Source organism: Microtus oregoni, unplaced genomic scaffold (genome assembly GCF_018167655.1).
Source record: "Microtus oregoni isolate MIOR12 unplaced genomic scaffold, Mior012 000015F_ref0000493, whole genome shotgun sequence".
NCBI classification, from domain to species: Eukaryota; Metazoa; Chordata; class Mammalia; order Rodentia; family Cricetidae; genus Microtus; species Microtus oregoni.
Window position 1 is genome coordinate 12,121,401 of NW_024543074.1, and position 16,318 is coordinate 12,137,718.

General features: G+C 41.4%; 1 protein-coding gene across 1 annotated transcript; it reads right to left on the minus strand.

Moving 5' to 3' along the window:
- Nucleotides 1-1,615: 1,615 nt before the first annotated feature.
- Rnft1 (ring finger protein, transmembrane 1) lies at nt 1,616-13,587 on the minus strand. Its single transcript, XM_041665802.1, has 9 exons — nt 13,414-13,587; nt 11,393-11,843; nt 11,143-11,219; nt 8,998-9,098; nt 7,544-7,697; nt 6,331-6,489; nt 5,024-5,089; nt 2,911-3,012; nt 1,616-2,350 (listed from the first exon to the last, which is right to left on the minus strand). Exons 2-9 carry the CDS (start codon nt 11,790-11,792, stop codon nt 2,216-2,218), a joined length of 1,194 nt encoding a protein of 397 aa, XP_041521736.1. The 5' UTR covers nt 11,793-11,843; nt 13,414-13,587; the 3' UTR covers nt 1,616-2,215.
- Between the last annotated feature and the right edge of the window lie 2,731 nt (nt 13,588-16,318).

Sequence of the window (16,318 nt, forward strand, 5' to 3'; positions counted from 1 at the left end):
CCATACTGTTTTTGAGCTAGAAGATAGTTTGAGATTTAGGGAAAGGAGGATGCATGTATGAGACTCCATAAATTCAACATTCTGTACTATAGATAACAATTAAAAACAAAACATCTTAGTATTAATATTGTGAGCCTTGGATATCATAATTAATATAGGACCTTTTTAAAACTATTCAGTTAGTTGTATTTCCTAGCTTACAAGGGCTAGATCGAAGATAATTCCCATGAGAATTGTTGAATTTATGAAGGATGGATTTTGAGGCTTTGAAAATCGTTAGTATCTAAAAGAGTCAATACCCAAAACATCTGCCTTTGTTGTAGGGACAGATAATAGCTAGCTGGACAAAACAGTCATAATATTCATCACGTAGGACCTGTGGTCTGTTGCTGATTAATACAGTACTTTTCTCATGTGACTCTTCACACTACAGCACAAGTATTATTTCCCTGGATTCTCTGGAGAAGCATCTGGAAGATGGGTTTCTGACAGTGTTTGCTCTTTAAACTGTGTTCGCTTCTACCCCAAGTTGGCTTTGCATCTATTAAATAGTTCTTCAGCTGCCTTATTACGAGTGCTATAAGGGCAACACCTTTTCTGCTTTTCATCTTGTATTTAGTTTACTGTATTAAGATATTTGATTTCAGATTGAATGAATGTAAATAGAAATTAAATGCAAATTTGAATGAACATAAAATAGAAGTGTTTTTTTATTACCTGAGAAAAAAAGTATACATATTTACTATAGTATACATACCAGATGTACATTTTTCATTAACATGTTAGATATGTTCATGGTCTCATATGTAATAAACTACTTTTGTATGAAACAATTAGTTATAAAACTTTCTCCTGAGAAATTAGAGCTATTAAATATATAACAAATTTTAGTGTTGACTTTATGTAGTAAATGTTAAACATCTTCGTTATTTTGAATACACTTGAATTCTTTCCTTTTAAAAATTTGCAGCAAGCTATGTGGAATCTAACTTCACATAAAAATCATGGGAATACCTTTTTATATATTAATAATCAATAGTTTGCTTACTTACACCTCATAGCTACCTTTGACAGTGTAATGTTCACGCACAAAATAATGTAGTGCTCAAATGTAGCAAATATAATGTCTAGTATATGGTAACCACTTTGGGTGGTAACTTACCATCCCTGAAGCCTTCATATCACGCTAAGGTGTACAGAAATTCTCCAGCTGAAGTTACCTCTAAAAAAAGTTATTACACATAGGTTTGTGGCCACTGCATGCATGCAAATGTCAGAAGACAAGAGAAGTCAGTTCTCTCCTTCCACCATGTGGGTCCCAGGGATTGGAATAAGTTCACTGGGTTTGGTGGCAAGCATCTCTATATACTGAGCTAGTCTGCCAGCCCAGAAGTTACCAGTTTATAAAATATAGTAGTATCTCTCTCTCTTTGGTGCTCAGAGATCTTCCTGCCCCTGCCTCCTAAGTCCTGTTATTAAAGGTACATGTCACTGCATTACAACCATTCTTTAAAACACTATTGTGTGTGTGCATGTGTGTAGAGGTCAGAGGTCAACACAAAACTGAACAGTACAGGTGACGGCAAGAAGCACATATATGAGGTCCACAAAGTGATTGAATCTAAATCATTTATTCTCACTGATTGCTTGTCATAAAGCATAATACAGTATTAAAATATATCATCCTCAATAAATCTTCACTTAGAAAATGTGATTGTTATAGGTAAAATATAGCATTTAGAACTTTCATTGAAAAATACAATTTTATGAAAAATTTAAGCATTTTTAGAATGGGGATTATAAAAGTCTGATGAAGAAAATTGTTTCAGATACTATGTATCTTAAAATAGGCAAAATCTTTACTCTGAAAACCATGTCAGGAAATAGTACCTGCACCCCTTTAAAGTGGCTAGTTCTAGTTGCTAATTGCTGTTTTGGTATTATTAACAAGAAAAACCATTTCTAATTTAACACTGCAATTATCTGTCAAATAAGTGGAATAAATTTGTATACTTTTTAAATTTAATATATACTTCAAAAACACATGGCTCTTGCACTTAATCTTTAAGAAATTGAACTACAAACATGTCTCTTAATACCTTAAAACCATCTGGAAACATTTTTTCTACTCCTGGAAATCAATTATCATGCCTTTATCAATAGTTACCATAACCAGATAAAATTAATGTTTTGTGGCCTTAACAGTTTATACAACTTAGTATATCTGAAGGTGCAATGAAGTGGCTCCATCTTTCCATTTGTTTATACGATCTGAAATCACAGTTCTGCACAGTGGACAAGTTTTCTCTCTGTTAAACCATAAGGTAATGCATTCTTCACAGAATATATGCTGTAAAGGAATGAAGAACCAGATCTTACATATCACACTCCAGAGGATCCAATTCTTTCAAGTTTTTGAGAGAGCATCTGGCCCAACAGTTTACAAATGAGTAAGTGACTGTTTTAATGGTAGAGCCACTACAAGTGTTCTGACTGTGCCACTGAACTGTTTTGCTAGGTGCCTTTTAAGTGTGATTACTTACCTGCTTAGTGGAAACTTGCTTGCAGCTACTATGAAATATGGCAAGGAGCCTCCTTATACATTTAGTAACAAATGCTGCCACTGATGATCAAGACTAGTATCCATTTAGAAACAGAACCTTGTTTTTCAACTGCTCTGGTATCTAAGTTACTGACCAAGTTACCCCCGCCCCTCAGAGGTTCCTTTGCACAAAAATCATCCAAACATCATCAGAACATAAGGGGCATGATTTAGACAATCTATCACATCCTCCTTAACAGTATGTACCCAGAATGCAATCTTCCACTAAATATTCCCCTCGTCATATAATAAGCATAATTTTCTCAAGTCAGAGAAAAATGCTCTATGTAGTTTGCTTAGAAGTTTACCTGACAAATGAGAAGAACTGGCTTCTGAAATTCAGCTTGACATATTGAACAAATACCATCCGCATCTGAACACTGTCTCTTGCTAGCAGGCACTCCATAACTCTATGAAGACAAATTCCATTAGAAGTTCCTCTGGAGAGTCTGGTTTTGAACTGGCCAGGGTATGGCTCAGTGGCAGCACACGTGCAAGTAAGTCCCAAGGCTCAATCCCCAGTACTGTGCCAATAAAAAGAATTTCTTCAAAAGTCCTAAAAATAGTTTGAGTTCCTTAAGGTCTTGACTTTCTTACTGAAGTCAGCAGTGTTTAATTGTTAACCATAACAGTGAAAGCTCTCTATAGATATGAAGGGAAAGGTGGTAAACAACATTGGTGCTGTCATGGATAAAGTGAGATGGGTGTTAGTTATGATAGGCTAACAAAATTAAACCAAAACTCAAGGATAAAATTAATTATCAAGTTTGAAGCTGATAATATAGATTTCAGAATCAAGTCAGGATACTGTTTAGATGGTCTTGATAACAATTTCCCTTCAATAAAGTGCTATTTAGCAGAATACACTACAGGTAGTTATCCTGAAAAGTTTTTAGAATATCTTTTGGGGGGAGGGGGCTGAAGAGGTGGTTGTGCATGGCTTTAATCCCAACACTTGGGAAGTAGAGGCAGGTGGTCTCTCACTTTGCAGCTAACCTGGTCTACAGAGCAAGTTCCAAGATAGCCAGGGCCACACTGAGAAACCCTATCACAAACCAACTATTTTTGTGGTTTGGAGAATCCCTTTAGATGAACACACCCCAACAGGTATGCATATATGTACTTGGGATCTCCTAGGGAGACTCAGGAATAAATCTGTGTCAGTAACTGATTCTCTACTCTGTCTCACAGTGAAGATAGCAATGAGGGTGTTTGGTATTTTGTTTTTCTTCTGTGTTGCATACTGAATGTAGGGCCTCACACATGTGTCAGACAAGCATGCTATGAGTTACAGCCATGGCCCACAGGACATTTTTATGAGGTTATTTTCAGCACTAATCTTACTAGATTCAACTAAGTGAAATGGCTGACGCTTATAACTCTGAATTTTATTGTAGTTTTTACTTTCTTTTTGTTGTGTTTCAGCAGGTTTCACTATGTAGACCATGCTGGCCTTGAATTCACAAGAAATTTGCCTTCCTCTGTCTCCTGAGTGCTGAGATTAAAGGCATTTGCCACCATACCCAGCTAGCATTTGCTTTCACATCATCAATTACCTTAAAGCAAAGGTATCTTGGCCAGTTAATTTGAACTACTCTGTGTATAATTTTTTCCATTTACTTGTTTGTTTCAGACTTTATTGCTAAATCACTCAGGCTGGGATCACTTAATCCTGGGATCGGGGGTTCTTCCCTACCCATCCTTTTTTCCCTCCTAAAAAAGAAAAAAACTAATAGTATGTTATGAACTAGAGATACAGTTCTTGGTAGAATGCTTGCCTAGAAAACTTAATTTTCTAATACAGAATTGAGTAAGAGGAAATTTCCATTAATAAGAAAACTGCAAGGGACATGATTTTTACTGAGTTGTCTTCAAAATAAAATTATGCTCAAGTGGGATAGGGAAAGTATTAATGAACCTATATAAAACACACAAGGATTTAAAAAGGAAAAGGAGCAAAAGTCTATGACAGGATTTTTAAAAGTGTATTTATGAACCCTAAAAGATGTCCAGTGACTGAATTGCTCGCTGTTGTGCTTTAGTACAGGCTATGTGAGACCACTAAGTCTCAGCTCCAGAACAACAGATTGAAAGGACAAACAGGCATTCAATACATAAGCATTGGTGGACAATGAAATTTAAGAAACTGCTTATGGGCCGGGTGGTGGTGGTGCACGCATTTAATTGAGAGTCAGAGGCAGGCGGATCTCTATGAGTTTGAGGCCAACCTGGTCTACAGAGGGAGTTCCAGGACAGGCTCAAGGAATTAAAATTTCTTTATCATTATAATCCCAAGTGCCAGAATATTAGAAAATAATCTCATAATGGAAAAGAAACATCTGGTGAATTTCTACTTGTAAAACTACTGAAGAAGTGCGAGTGAAGCCAGGCAGAAGTAGTTTCTCAACTGTAAGTACTTACTGGTCGTGTAAAAAATACTCGCAAAACCTGTCTGAAAGTTCTCAAGTGTCCAAAAAAGTCCAAAAGCTAAAAGAAGAAGAGACAGTTTATTAATTCAACATCTCTATATGCTAAATCTAAAGACCAAAGGTGAAATTCAGTTCCCACCTAATATTCATTGTATGCCACAGCTAGGCATGCAATTATAAATCATTTCAAGTTTAATAAACTAGTGCAGAGCTCTTAACCTAGAGCTACAATTTAATGAAGACGAATAACCCTATGTCAAAGACACTGCCACGGACTAGCAGTGCTGTTCCATTCGTCCCTGGGACCCATACAGAGGCTCTCAACCACCTCTGACTCCAATCCCAGGATTGTTCACCTCTGCAGGCCTCTGAGGGCACTGCACTCATGTGATACACAAATATAAATACAGGGGAAACACTTATATACAAAAAATATATCAATTTGATTCAAATACTCTTGGCATTTAGATTTAAAAACTTCACTAGGTGGTGGCAGCAGGACTCACCTTTAATCCCAGGGGAGGCAGAGGCAGGAGGATCTTTGAGTTCAAGGCCAGCCTGGTCTACAGAGTTCCAGGACAGCCAGGGATACACAGAGAGACCCTGTCTCAAAAAAAAAAAAAAAAAAAAAAAACCACCACAAAGTTTTATTGGTCTACCTGAGTTCCAGGGCAGCCAGAGCTGTTCCCGTCTCAACCTCCCCAGACACACACAATTAAAAAGTTTCATAGGGCTACACAGAGAAACCCTGTCTTGAAAAACCAAACAAAAAAAGATTGATAAAATACTAAATTGAAGAGATCAGGCATAAAGGGAGGAGGGCAAGATATCCCATGGGTTTGAGAACTGTATGTATTACAAATGGTACTGTGAGGGTTTGTGTGTTTTCTACTCATTCCCCAGAGATATCACAGGTATGTAAGTCTACCCCGCAACTCAACAAGAATGGAGACACAGAGCTTGGCATGGTGGCAGGTACTTTTAAGACACCCTAAGCAGCAGAACAAGAACCAGTGCAGTACCCTGCTTCCCCAGACCACTAGGTTCCTTCTACCCTTCCTGGATCTCTCTGGAGGCAAGGTCTTGGTAGGCCTGCCAACACTGGCAAACTCATGATTCTCCTGCCTCAGCCTCCTTTGTAGCTGGGATTACAAGTACCCCAGCTCTACATTTCTAAATAGTTAAGAGTCTGCTATTACTTCCAGCTAGTGATATGAACATAAATTTCGAGGTAACTTAGTAGCAATATAAAATCAGTGATCAGAAGAGTCACTCTGCCAGGGTTATAATGTTACTTACTTTTAGTATGAGGTAGAGTAAAGCCAGCAATATCCCAAGACTCCATCTAGTTACATTACCAAACTCCCCATAGCTTATAAGGTACCGAAACCAAACTGGTATGGGGACAAAAATTCGGTAACACTGACATAATTCTTCTAAAAGCATGTACCAATAACCCTAAAAAAGCAAGAAAAAAGAAATAAATCCAGCTACCCAAGGTATTAAACACATAGCAGATATTTAATATTGGAAGGAGAACATCATGAGTATATAATACACTAATCCCATGAAATTATATTTCAGAATCATGATTAACACTGACAAATTCAAATTGACTATCACATACCATTGTCATCACATGGCTTGCTTTAAGTATTTCCAAATTGGCTCATTTCCCAATTGTTGGGCCAGCGAGATGACTCAGTGGGTATGGGTAATGACCTTAGTTCAATCTCCAGAACCCACATGGTGGAGAAGTAAATAAATGTGAAAGAAAAAGTTTTAATGTGTAAGTTGGGTTTGGTGACTCACATTTGTAACCCCAGAATTGGGAAGTTAAGGTAGCAGGACTGCAGTTAGTTCCAGATTAGCTCAGGCTATGGAGTGAAACCTTGTCTCTAATAGTAACAGTAAGTTACTGACTGCTTATGTAATCGTTTTATAAACTGGCAATGCCTTGGACCAAAACAGAAGTACAAATCTAGAATTTTCCCATATATAATATGAAGATTGAGTTTTCAATTATGCCGGAAGCAAATGTAATCCTTAGCCAAGTAAGTTAGTATTTTCAGTTCAAGTACTTGAACAAATGGTTGCCAGGGATTTTTTTTTTTTTTTTTTTTTTTTTTGGTTTTTCGAGACAGGGTTTCTCTGTGGTTTTGGAGCCTGTCCTGGAACTAGCTCTTGTAGTAGTTGTAGGCTGGTCTCGAACTCCCAGAGATCCGCCTGCCTCTGCCTCCCGAGTGCTGGGATTAAAGGCGTGCGCCACCACTGCCCGGCCTGCCAGGGATATTTTTGTGTTGGAGAGATGGCGCTGCAGTCAACGGTACTTCTTGCTCCTCCAGTGGACCTGAGTTGGGTTCCCAATACCCACATTAGGCAGCTCAAATGCTTCTAACTCCAGCCCCAAGGTATCTGATGCCCTCTTCTGGCCTCTAAATGAAGAGGCATTTCAATGAAGACTACTAGGTTTTGCTAACATCATTCCAATAAGCATTAGTTAGTTTCTTACCTTTGATTTAAAAGGCATGATGAAAGAAGGCACCAATAAAATTAGGCATTTTAAACCCATGAAGAAGAATTTTAGAATGAAGTCTGTAATTCCAACAATCCAAAGAACTTCCCAAAAGCTCAACTGATCCAGTGTAGGATTTAAGAAAATTAAGCTACCAAGAGAAAAGCATAAACACTTATGAAGGCGATGTATACAAATGTAAACTTTGCTGCAGTATTTCACATATTTCACATACAGTTAATGCCCTATCAGTGAACAACCCCAAGTCTGTTTTTTCTGGTGTCTCTCAATACACTCCTACAGCAGCTCTAAGTTAGAGGTGCAGTGCCTTTCATGTCTGGGCTGGGCCCTCTTCTTCTTCCTTTCCCTGGTTGATTTTGTGCAGGTCTGTGAGCTCCTTTTATGTTGTGTGTTCCTTCAGACCGGGTATCACTGTCACCTAGGCTGGCCTCATTAGAATTACAGGCTATACCCAGACAGTCTTTTTTTAAGTACTAGACACGTTCTGGAAACACAAATTTAAACGTATTTGTGGGGATGGGATGTGCATGTCTGAGTGCAGGTGCAGAGGGCATCAGATCACTAAGCCTCTGAACTGGAGTTTCCTGGAAAAGCAGCGGATGCTGTCAGCCATGGCACTATCTTTCCAGCCCGAGGTCATTCTTGTTTCACACTAAACCTAGTTTCACACTCTACCACTCCTTACAGCCCAGATGGGTTAATATTGAACCTAGGCCTTCTAATTATTTGATTAAAGCTGAAAATTCAGAATATCAGACATGAAAATGCATCTTAACCATGTGTTTTAATGACTCATTTTTAGAAACAAAACGTTGATTTTTTTTTGGTACTAAATAAATACTGATTAAACTGTAAATGGCACATATCTATATTTTCAGCATTCAAGAGGCCAAGGCAGGAGGACTGCAAGGTGGAAGGCACCCTGGACTACACAGTGAGACTCTGTCTCAAAAACAAAAAAACAAGCCAGGCGGTGGTGGCACATGCCTTTAATCCCAGCACTTGAGAAGCAGAGGCAGGAGGATCTCTGTGAGTTTGAGGCCAGCCTGATCTACAAAGCGAGTTCCAGGACAGGCTCCAAAGCTACACAGAGAAACCCTGTTTCAAAAAACAAAACAAAGGCCAGCCTGGTCTACAAGAGCTAGTTCCAGGACAGGCACCAAAGCTACAGAGAAACCCTGTCTCGAAAAACAACAACAACAACAACAACAAAAACCAAAAAACAAAACAAAACAAAAAACTGATCAAACAAATCCACTTATCAAAAAGTATTTATTGAGCACATGCTATGTGCCAAGGTACTGGGGATACAAATGTGTAAGTCACACCTGTCAATCATGAAAGGAGACTGAACTATAATAAGCATTATATAGTCAAAGTGCCAGGGAATAAATGATACACAACAGAAGTATACGAGGATCTCTAATTACCTGTAATAAAGTGATTCAGAATGAAAGGTGTAATATAAAAGAATAGAAGAACCTGCCAGGAACACCAGTAACCAAGCACACTGAATCTTTGATGACCGTTCCTGAAAAAGAAACAATTTTGTAATTTATGCGTTATGTTGGGCTAGAATTACTAGTATCATTTTAAGTTGATGATCAATTTATTACTTTAGAATGTTTTTTAAATTATTCTTAATCTGCTAAATTGTTCATTGTCACAACCACTGTTTTTGTTAATTAGTCTTTAATTAACAAAATTTAAAACTACAAGATGGGCTGGACAGGCTGGACAGTGGTAACACACACCTAAATCCTAGCACTCAGGAGGCAGAGGCAAGTGGATCTCTGTGAGTTTGAGGCCAGCCTGGTCTACAGAGTGAGTTCTAGGATAGGCTCCAAAGCTATACAGAGAAACCCTGTCTCAAAAAACAACAACAAAACAAAACAAAAAAACCAAAATGAAACAAAACAAAATACAAGCTGGGCACAGTGGCACACACCTTTTATCAATCCCAGTACTTGGAAGGCAGAGGCAGGCGGATCTCTGTTGAGTATGAGGCCTGAGCTACAGAGTCTCAGGACAGCCAAGACTGTATAGAGACCCTGTTTCAAGCCACCACCCCCATAAAGAATCTAAAAACACAAGCCTTAGAAGTCAAAGAAGCAAATCTCCACACTGACATAAAGGACCTGCCCAGAGCAATCTTTACCTTTGCTGCTTCTTTCTCTTCCATAAAACAAATTTTTTTTAAATGAATGTTCAAGTAAATAAGTTCATAAATATGCAATAATTTTGATCTTTGAAATTCAAGTTTAATTCAAAGTTTTACAGTTGAGCATCCTAATCCAACTATTTGAGCACTAACATGATGCTCCATGTGGAAAGTTCCTCACCTGATTTCACTGCCAATCAAAACCCAGTGCACTAATACTATATAAAGCTGCCTCTAGACTATGTGGATAAGGCAGACAGACAAACATGAAAGACACCTCACTATGTACAGGCAAACTTCACAAAATTAAAGAAATCCCGGGTGGTGGCAGCGCACGCCCTTAATCCCAGCATTTGGGAAGCAGAGGCAGGTGAATCTCTGCGAGTTGGAGACTAGCCTGATCTACAGAGCAAGTTCCAGGACAGGTTCCAAAGCTACACAGAAAAACATCCCCCAAAAAATTAAATTAAAAAAAATGTCACCAGGCAATGGTGGCACATACATTTAATCCCAGCACTCAGAAGGCAGAGGCAGGTCAATCTCTGTAGAGCAGGCTGGCCTTGAACTTAGAGATCCCCCTGCCTCTGCCTCCTGAGTGCTGGGATTAAAGGCCTGTGCCACCATGCCCAACCTTGTACTAGTATTTTTGTTATTTATTTTTTTTTCTTTTTCTAAAGACAGTGTTATGTTAGAATATAACACACCTTGGCCTGGTGCTCACTACATATTCCAGACTGATTTTAAATTCACAGCACTCCTCCTGCCTCAGCTTTCCCAGTGTTGGAATTAGACGAACACAACCACCAAACCCAGCATTAACCTGTGCTAGTTTTAAACTATGCATTAAATTTTTGTTAATAGGCTATACTATAAATTCCTAGATATGATCCCAGCACTCGGGAGGCAGAGGCAGGTGGGTCCGAGTTTGAGGTCAGCCTGGTCTACACTGTGAATTTCAGGACAGCCGGGGATACACGATGAGACCCTGTCTCAAACATAGACACATAAAATGACCAGTGCCCATTCATTCAATGCTCCATTTTACTTATTTTCAATCTTATGGTACATCAACTAAGGTTTTTAATGATATCATACTACTTAATATGTTTCAATCAACTCATGAAGTACGAAGGCCCTTGCCAAGCTAGATCAAATAGTGTGGTCTAAGTCTTTTATCCTCTTGTCTGTGTTTTCTTTATTAGGAACTGAACAACAAAAGTAAGGTGAGATAACTAAGCAATAGGACAGGTAACTTATTCCAAGTCATTTAGAAAACCAAATTAAGTATGTGGTAAACATCAGAACTTATCCTGTTGCTTTCCAGTCTTCTTGAAAGTTACTTCTATTTCTCTCAAAGTTATCTCTAATTCTGTAGAGAGAAACAGTTAATAATTTAGTTGCTTGTTATACTTACTCTTAGAAAAACCTGATTTACAATGCTTTTGTTTGCATACATAAAAGTTGTTAGCAGCCCAATTCCAAGAGAAATTCCTGTTAGAAAATAAGTTCTAGTTAATTGAAAGAAAAGAAAAAAACCAAGATTATATATGCTAATAATATAAATTAAAACATAATTTTAAAAGTTAGCAATCAAAATACATAGGTTAAAATTATCAGTAAAAAGAGAAACTGAATAATTGAGTCAATGTTTTGTCATTTCCTACCTGTTATATGCTGCATAACAAGTTTAATACCCAGAATCAAAATATAAGGAAGACTTTTTTGCAGCCACTTGAAGAGATAGCGGAACTCTGAGAAGGAGCCACTTCCATGTTCTCCAGATTCTGTGGCAAAGTCCTCAGGAGGCCTCGCTTCACTGTGGGAGTGACTCCGGAAGCGAGTATGTGCACACCCGTGGGCACAGCTGCAGGCACCTGACCTTGTATTTCTAGAGCTCGGGTTTTCAGGATGCTCCTTAGGTCCGGAGTTTATTTGGATATGTATGTCTCCAGGATGAAAAGAAGACCCTTCTGTCGATCTTGACGGGTGAACACACTGGGAGGCTGGAGCATCATCACTTGCGGTGCCTGGAGGATCATGCAGTTGACTACAGCTGGCTTGCATGGCCCTGAAATAGTTTTTCTCTAAGATGTCTCTGCTTCAGGACTCTTTCTTCTTCAAAAATAAAATCAAAGAGCAGAAAGCACTGTGAGTTAACAGTTAATCACAAGCGGTATACTGTGCTTAGGTGTCCTTTATTCACTAAGGGAGGAGCGGACAGTCACAGATGATCTTTCAGGTTTGCTGACACTACTTCTTTTTTTTTTAATATTTATTTATTTATTTATTTATTATGTATACAATATTCTGTCTGTGTATATGCCTGAAGGCCAGAAGAGGGTGCCAGACCTCTTTACAGATGGTTTTGAGCCACCATGTGGTTGCTGGGAATTGAACTCAGGACCTTTGGAAGAGCAGGCAATGCTCTTAACCACTGAGCCATCTCTCCAGCGCCCATGACACTACTTCTTCCATCTCTGCTACTGCCAAGGCTCTTCTGCTCCCCCAGCCTCAATCCCAAAGTCAATTTAGCAAATCAATGTGTTTAACTGATTTAGGGGTTACTAAAATACAAAGCATACTTAATGAACATTTGCTTTTGAGCCGCAGATGTCTTGACTTCTCTAATGCCAAAAGACATAAGCAAAAAGAATGGGTGCCCAGCTTATACCACTATGAGGAGCAGTACCCATACCGAGTATGTATGTAGGCACATGGACTCTGAGCAAGAGCCCACATTAATAAGTTTACTAAGGGTAGGTGAGACGGCTCCATCAGTAAAGGTACCTCCAGCCTAGTCTAGTCTGCTGATCTGAGTTAAATCCCGGAACCCAGATGGTAGAGGAATGAACTGACTCCCACAAGTCGTCCTCCCTCCCTCCCTTCCTCCCTACCCCACCCCACCCCCACTAAATCAACGTAACAAATTTTTAAAAGATTCACTAATGCTTAGAAGGAAAAAAATCAGTACCTTATTAAGCATCAAAAGATAAACATTTCATTTGGTTGACCTAGACATTTCATTTTATGTTGGAAAAGCCTTTCCAAAGCTAATAAGGTTTTCGATAATTAATAGTGTTGTTACTCCTCAAAAGAATGTTACTGAAATACCTTTGAAATGGGGTTGTTGGGGGGGGGGGAGTCATCACGTAATTGCTAAGTGATGCTTTAGTGTGAATAAGGAGTTCACTTCTGGAAGAAAAATGCCACCATGGGCGGGTGTGTGGCGGGGATAGGGGTGTCAGAAGGGAGGCTGTGGGCAGGGCAAGATCCCTACATGATTCAGAGTGGATCTCGGACTAGGGTGCCAGTCGCAGAGTCCACACCGCCGGGCCTCTCCCGTTTCTCCCGCGAGGGAGCAAACTGCGGCCGGGCTTGTTCGGGAGCCGTGCAGTTGCTGTGTGACGTTCGGCGAGGCTCTGAAGCCTCGGCGGCCGGATCTCCTCACTCTCTGAAGAGCGACTTGGGACAGGACAGTTTGTGTCTCTGCTATAAAAAGGGAGGGAAAAAAAATCCTAAACAACTACCTTCCTGTCCTCCTTCATACATAAACAAGAGAAGGGAAAAGGAAAAGTAAACGCCAACTCTTCCGGAATCTGCGAAGACCGAGTTCTCCACCCACGTCCGAACCTCGGCTCTTCTCCCCCGGAAACCCTCCTCCTCACCGCCCTTCCCCAGGCCTGACCTCTCATGACCAGGAGCGGGTGGCCTCGGCAGCCACGATACCAACAGCCCGACACGCCGTCGCAAACCCTTCTCGCCAAGCCTTCAGCCTCAGACGCCACCAGCAGCAGTGACGCTCGGCCTGGCCCCGCGGAGGCGCGCGCGTTCCCCACGTCGTCGTGCGCGACCCGCCTTCGCCAAGCCACGCCCTCGCCTGTGGGAGGCGGGCGCCCTTAGTCCCCGCCCCGCTCCCATCCTGGCCCCGCCCCACTCCCATCCTGGCCCCGCCCCCACTCGGAGGGTGAAGAGGAGGAGGAGAAGGGAGGGCGGCGCGTCTAAGTATCCTGGCCCCGCCCAGTCGACTTGCTCCTGCTACTGTGTTCCGAGTGGCTAGGTGGCAGCTGTATGCACTAAATTAAGTCTGCGTGGCCGTCACTTCTTGCGTGGATTTGCAATCCCTCTTACGCCTCGGAGTCCTTTCCTGCAGGACTTGAGGTTGAGGAGTAGGCTCGGGAGGCCGCTCCATTCTCGGAGCTGCTCCCCCTCCCCAGAGCCACGATGACAATGCCTGGGCTTCAGGCACTCAGACCCACTGGGCTGGCTGGGCGAGGTTGTGAGTGACCTGGATTCGGGTTCTAACCCTGAAGTTGGCCAGTGCGCACTAGTTCGTGCCAGAACTGGATATCAGAAGCGCCGGGGAGTTTGCGAGGTGGTGGAAGTAGATTTAGAAAACCCCTTGTTGACGAAAGGGAACTCGACTCCTAAAGACTAAGGGGGAAAATTGTCGGGCGGTGGTGGCGCACGCCTTTAATCCCAGCACCCGGGAGGCAGGGGCAGGTGGATCTCTGTGAGTTCGAGTACAGCCTGGTCTACAAAGCGAGTTCCAGAATAGTCAGAGCTACACAGTGAAACCTTGTCTCGAAAAAAAACCCAACAAAACAAAGAAAGGACGGGGCTTGGGGTGGAGGAGTTATAAACGAAAAGAAGTTCGTCTAGAAACATCTAATATATCAAGTAAATAGCAGGGTTCCTATGATTTCCTGAAATGAAGTGTTTCGTGGGAGATTAGGTGAAGGGACCTGGGCAACATTTTGTTAGTTAAGTGTCAAGTGATATTTTGTCTTTTGTCTGTCACCATCTGGCTTAAACCTTTCAAATACTGGTGTGATACCTTAGCGGTGAAAAGTTGTCTTACTTTCTTTCATAGCATTATTACTGAATCCACTGTTTTCAGCACCAATCATTCACCTCGAGACTATACTTAAATACTTAAATTTCTCTCAAGTCGAAAAGCACTTTTTAAAAAATTATTATTATTATTATTTTATTATTTTTGAGACAGCGTTTTACTATGTAGCATTAGCTGTTCTGGAATTCGCTCTGTAGACCAGGCTGGCCTCGAACTCAGATTCATTTGCCTATCGAGTGCTGGGATTAAAGAAGTGTACCACCACGGCCCAGCCTTCTCTTACTTCTGTATATCTTACTCCCTCGCTAGCTGTGTCGCTGGGTGGCCGGCCCCTGGTGTCCTCTTCTTGCTCCATCCTCTCCAGATTTTTCCTGCTTATGTTCTCTGTCTGCCTGCCCCTCATCCTTGCTCCTGCTGGGCTATTGATTGGCTGTTCAGCTCTTTATTAGACCATGAGGTGTCTTAGACGGGCAAAGAATCACAGTTTCACGGAGTTAAATAAATACAACATAAACAGAAGTAACAGACAGCATAAAGGAAGACTGTGGAACCTTGGGTACGACAATAACACAAGCATCTAGGACTGCCCAGGACAGGAACAACTGGAGACCCGCCATAAACGGGCTGACCATGCAGGTTTAGCAGTGCCGGGGCATAAACCATGAAAATGGTGACTGTCAATCTCGTCAGAAGCCAATGACTCAGGAAGTCACAGACCTGAGGGAGGAACCTACTGCTGCTCTGTTAAGGAACATGTTGTCAAACTGCCTTCTGAATAATGCTTTCGCTTTTATCTGTAGTGTTATAGTTTATATATTAGTGTTGCTCTCAATTTGGGCCCGAGTCACTTCTCCCTGCAGTCGTCAGCAGCTAATGAGACCAGATCCCCTGGAACTGGAGCTACAGACAATTGTGAGCTGCCATGTGGGAATTGAACGTGGGTCTTCTTGAAGGGCACCTCTGAGCCATCTCTCCAGCCCCCTGTAGTTTATTCTGATGGTCCAGGAGGAGCGGCTGAGTTTTAAGTGAGCAGAGTTGTGTTGCCGGGAAATTCTCATGCTGGTAGGTGTCGATGCACGGTGAATTAAAAGTCTCTCCATACTTTAGGGCAGAGATGAGAAGGTCTTGAATTTGTTAGTGTAGTGGCATCCACGAGGAAGAGTGAGAAGAGAGAAAGGAGAAAAAAGAATTCCTAGGTTTCAGGGGGCAGCAGTCAGGCCCTTCCCACATTGCTCCCCGTTTATATGTTCTCCTGTAGCAATATCCCCAGGTGGCCTCCTCCCTCCCTTTCTTTTAGCAGACTGCAGCTGGGAGGGTGAATCTGTGCGTGGATTTGTTAGAGTGGCTTCCAGGATGTGGCCTGGGTAGTCCAATAAAGCTGGTCTCATGCTGAGACTGAGGCGCCAACAGGGGCTCAGCCCCCAGGGAAGAAGTCAGTTCTCATCCTGATGAAGGACCTCTGAGGCAACAGGAGAGATGAACTTGCCGCCAAGGATGAAGGCAAGCAGCCTAGCAACTGGGCTTCACCGCTTCCTGGTGCAGTCAGGTTGACAACCAAGAGGCACTGGTCGCTGGGGTCATAACAGTTATGTGAACAGGCTCTTGAAAGCTTCTTGAACATTGAGACAGGAACTTGCTGGCAAATGTTTGCAACCTTGAGATCCAATGAAGTCGATTCTTAGGCAAGGTACCACTTGGAGAGAGTCCTGATTTGCTCTGATTGCCTCTCTTTGCTTCC

Bases quoted from the DNA above. Each gene is read 5' to 3' on its own strand.
- Rnft1 (XM_041665802.1), bottom strand. From the start codon at position 11,792: ATGCAAGCCAGCTGTAGTCAACTGCATGATCCTCCAGGCACCGCAAGT. The intron at 3,013-5,023 runs GTAAGTACTTAC...TTGTCTTCATAG, and splicing joins GAGTATTTTTTACACGACCA to AGTTATGGAGTGCCTGCTAG. The intron at 2,351-2,910 runs GTAAACTTCTAA...ATTCCTTTACAG, and splicing joins CAGTTCTTCTCATTTGTCAG to CATATATTCTGTGAAGAATG.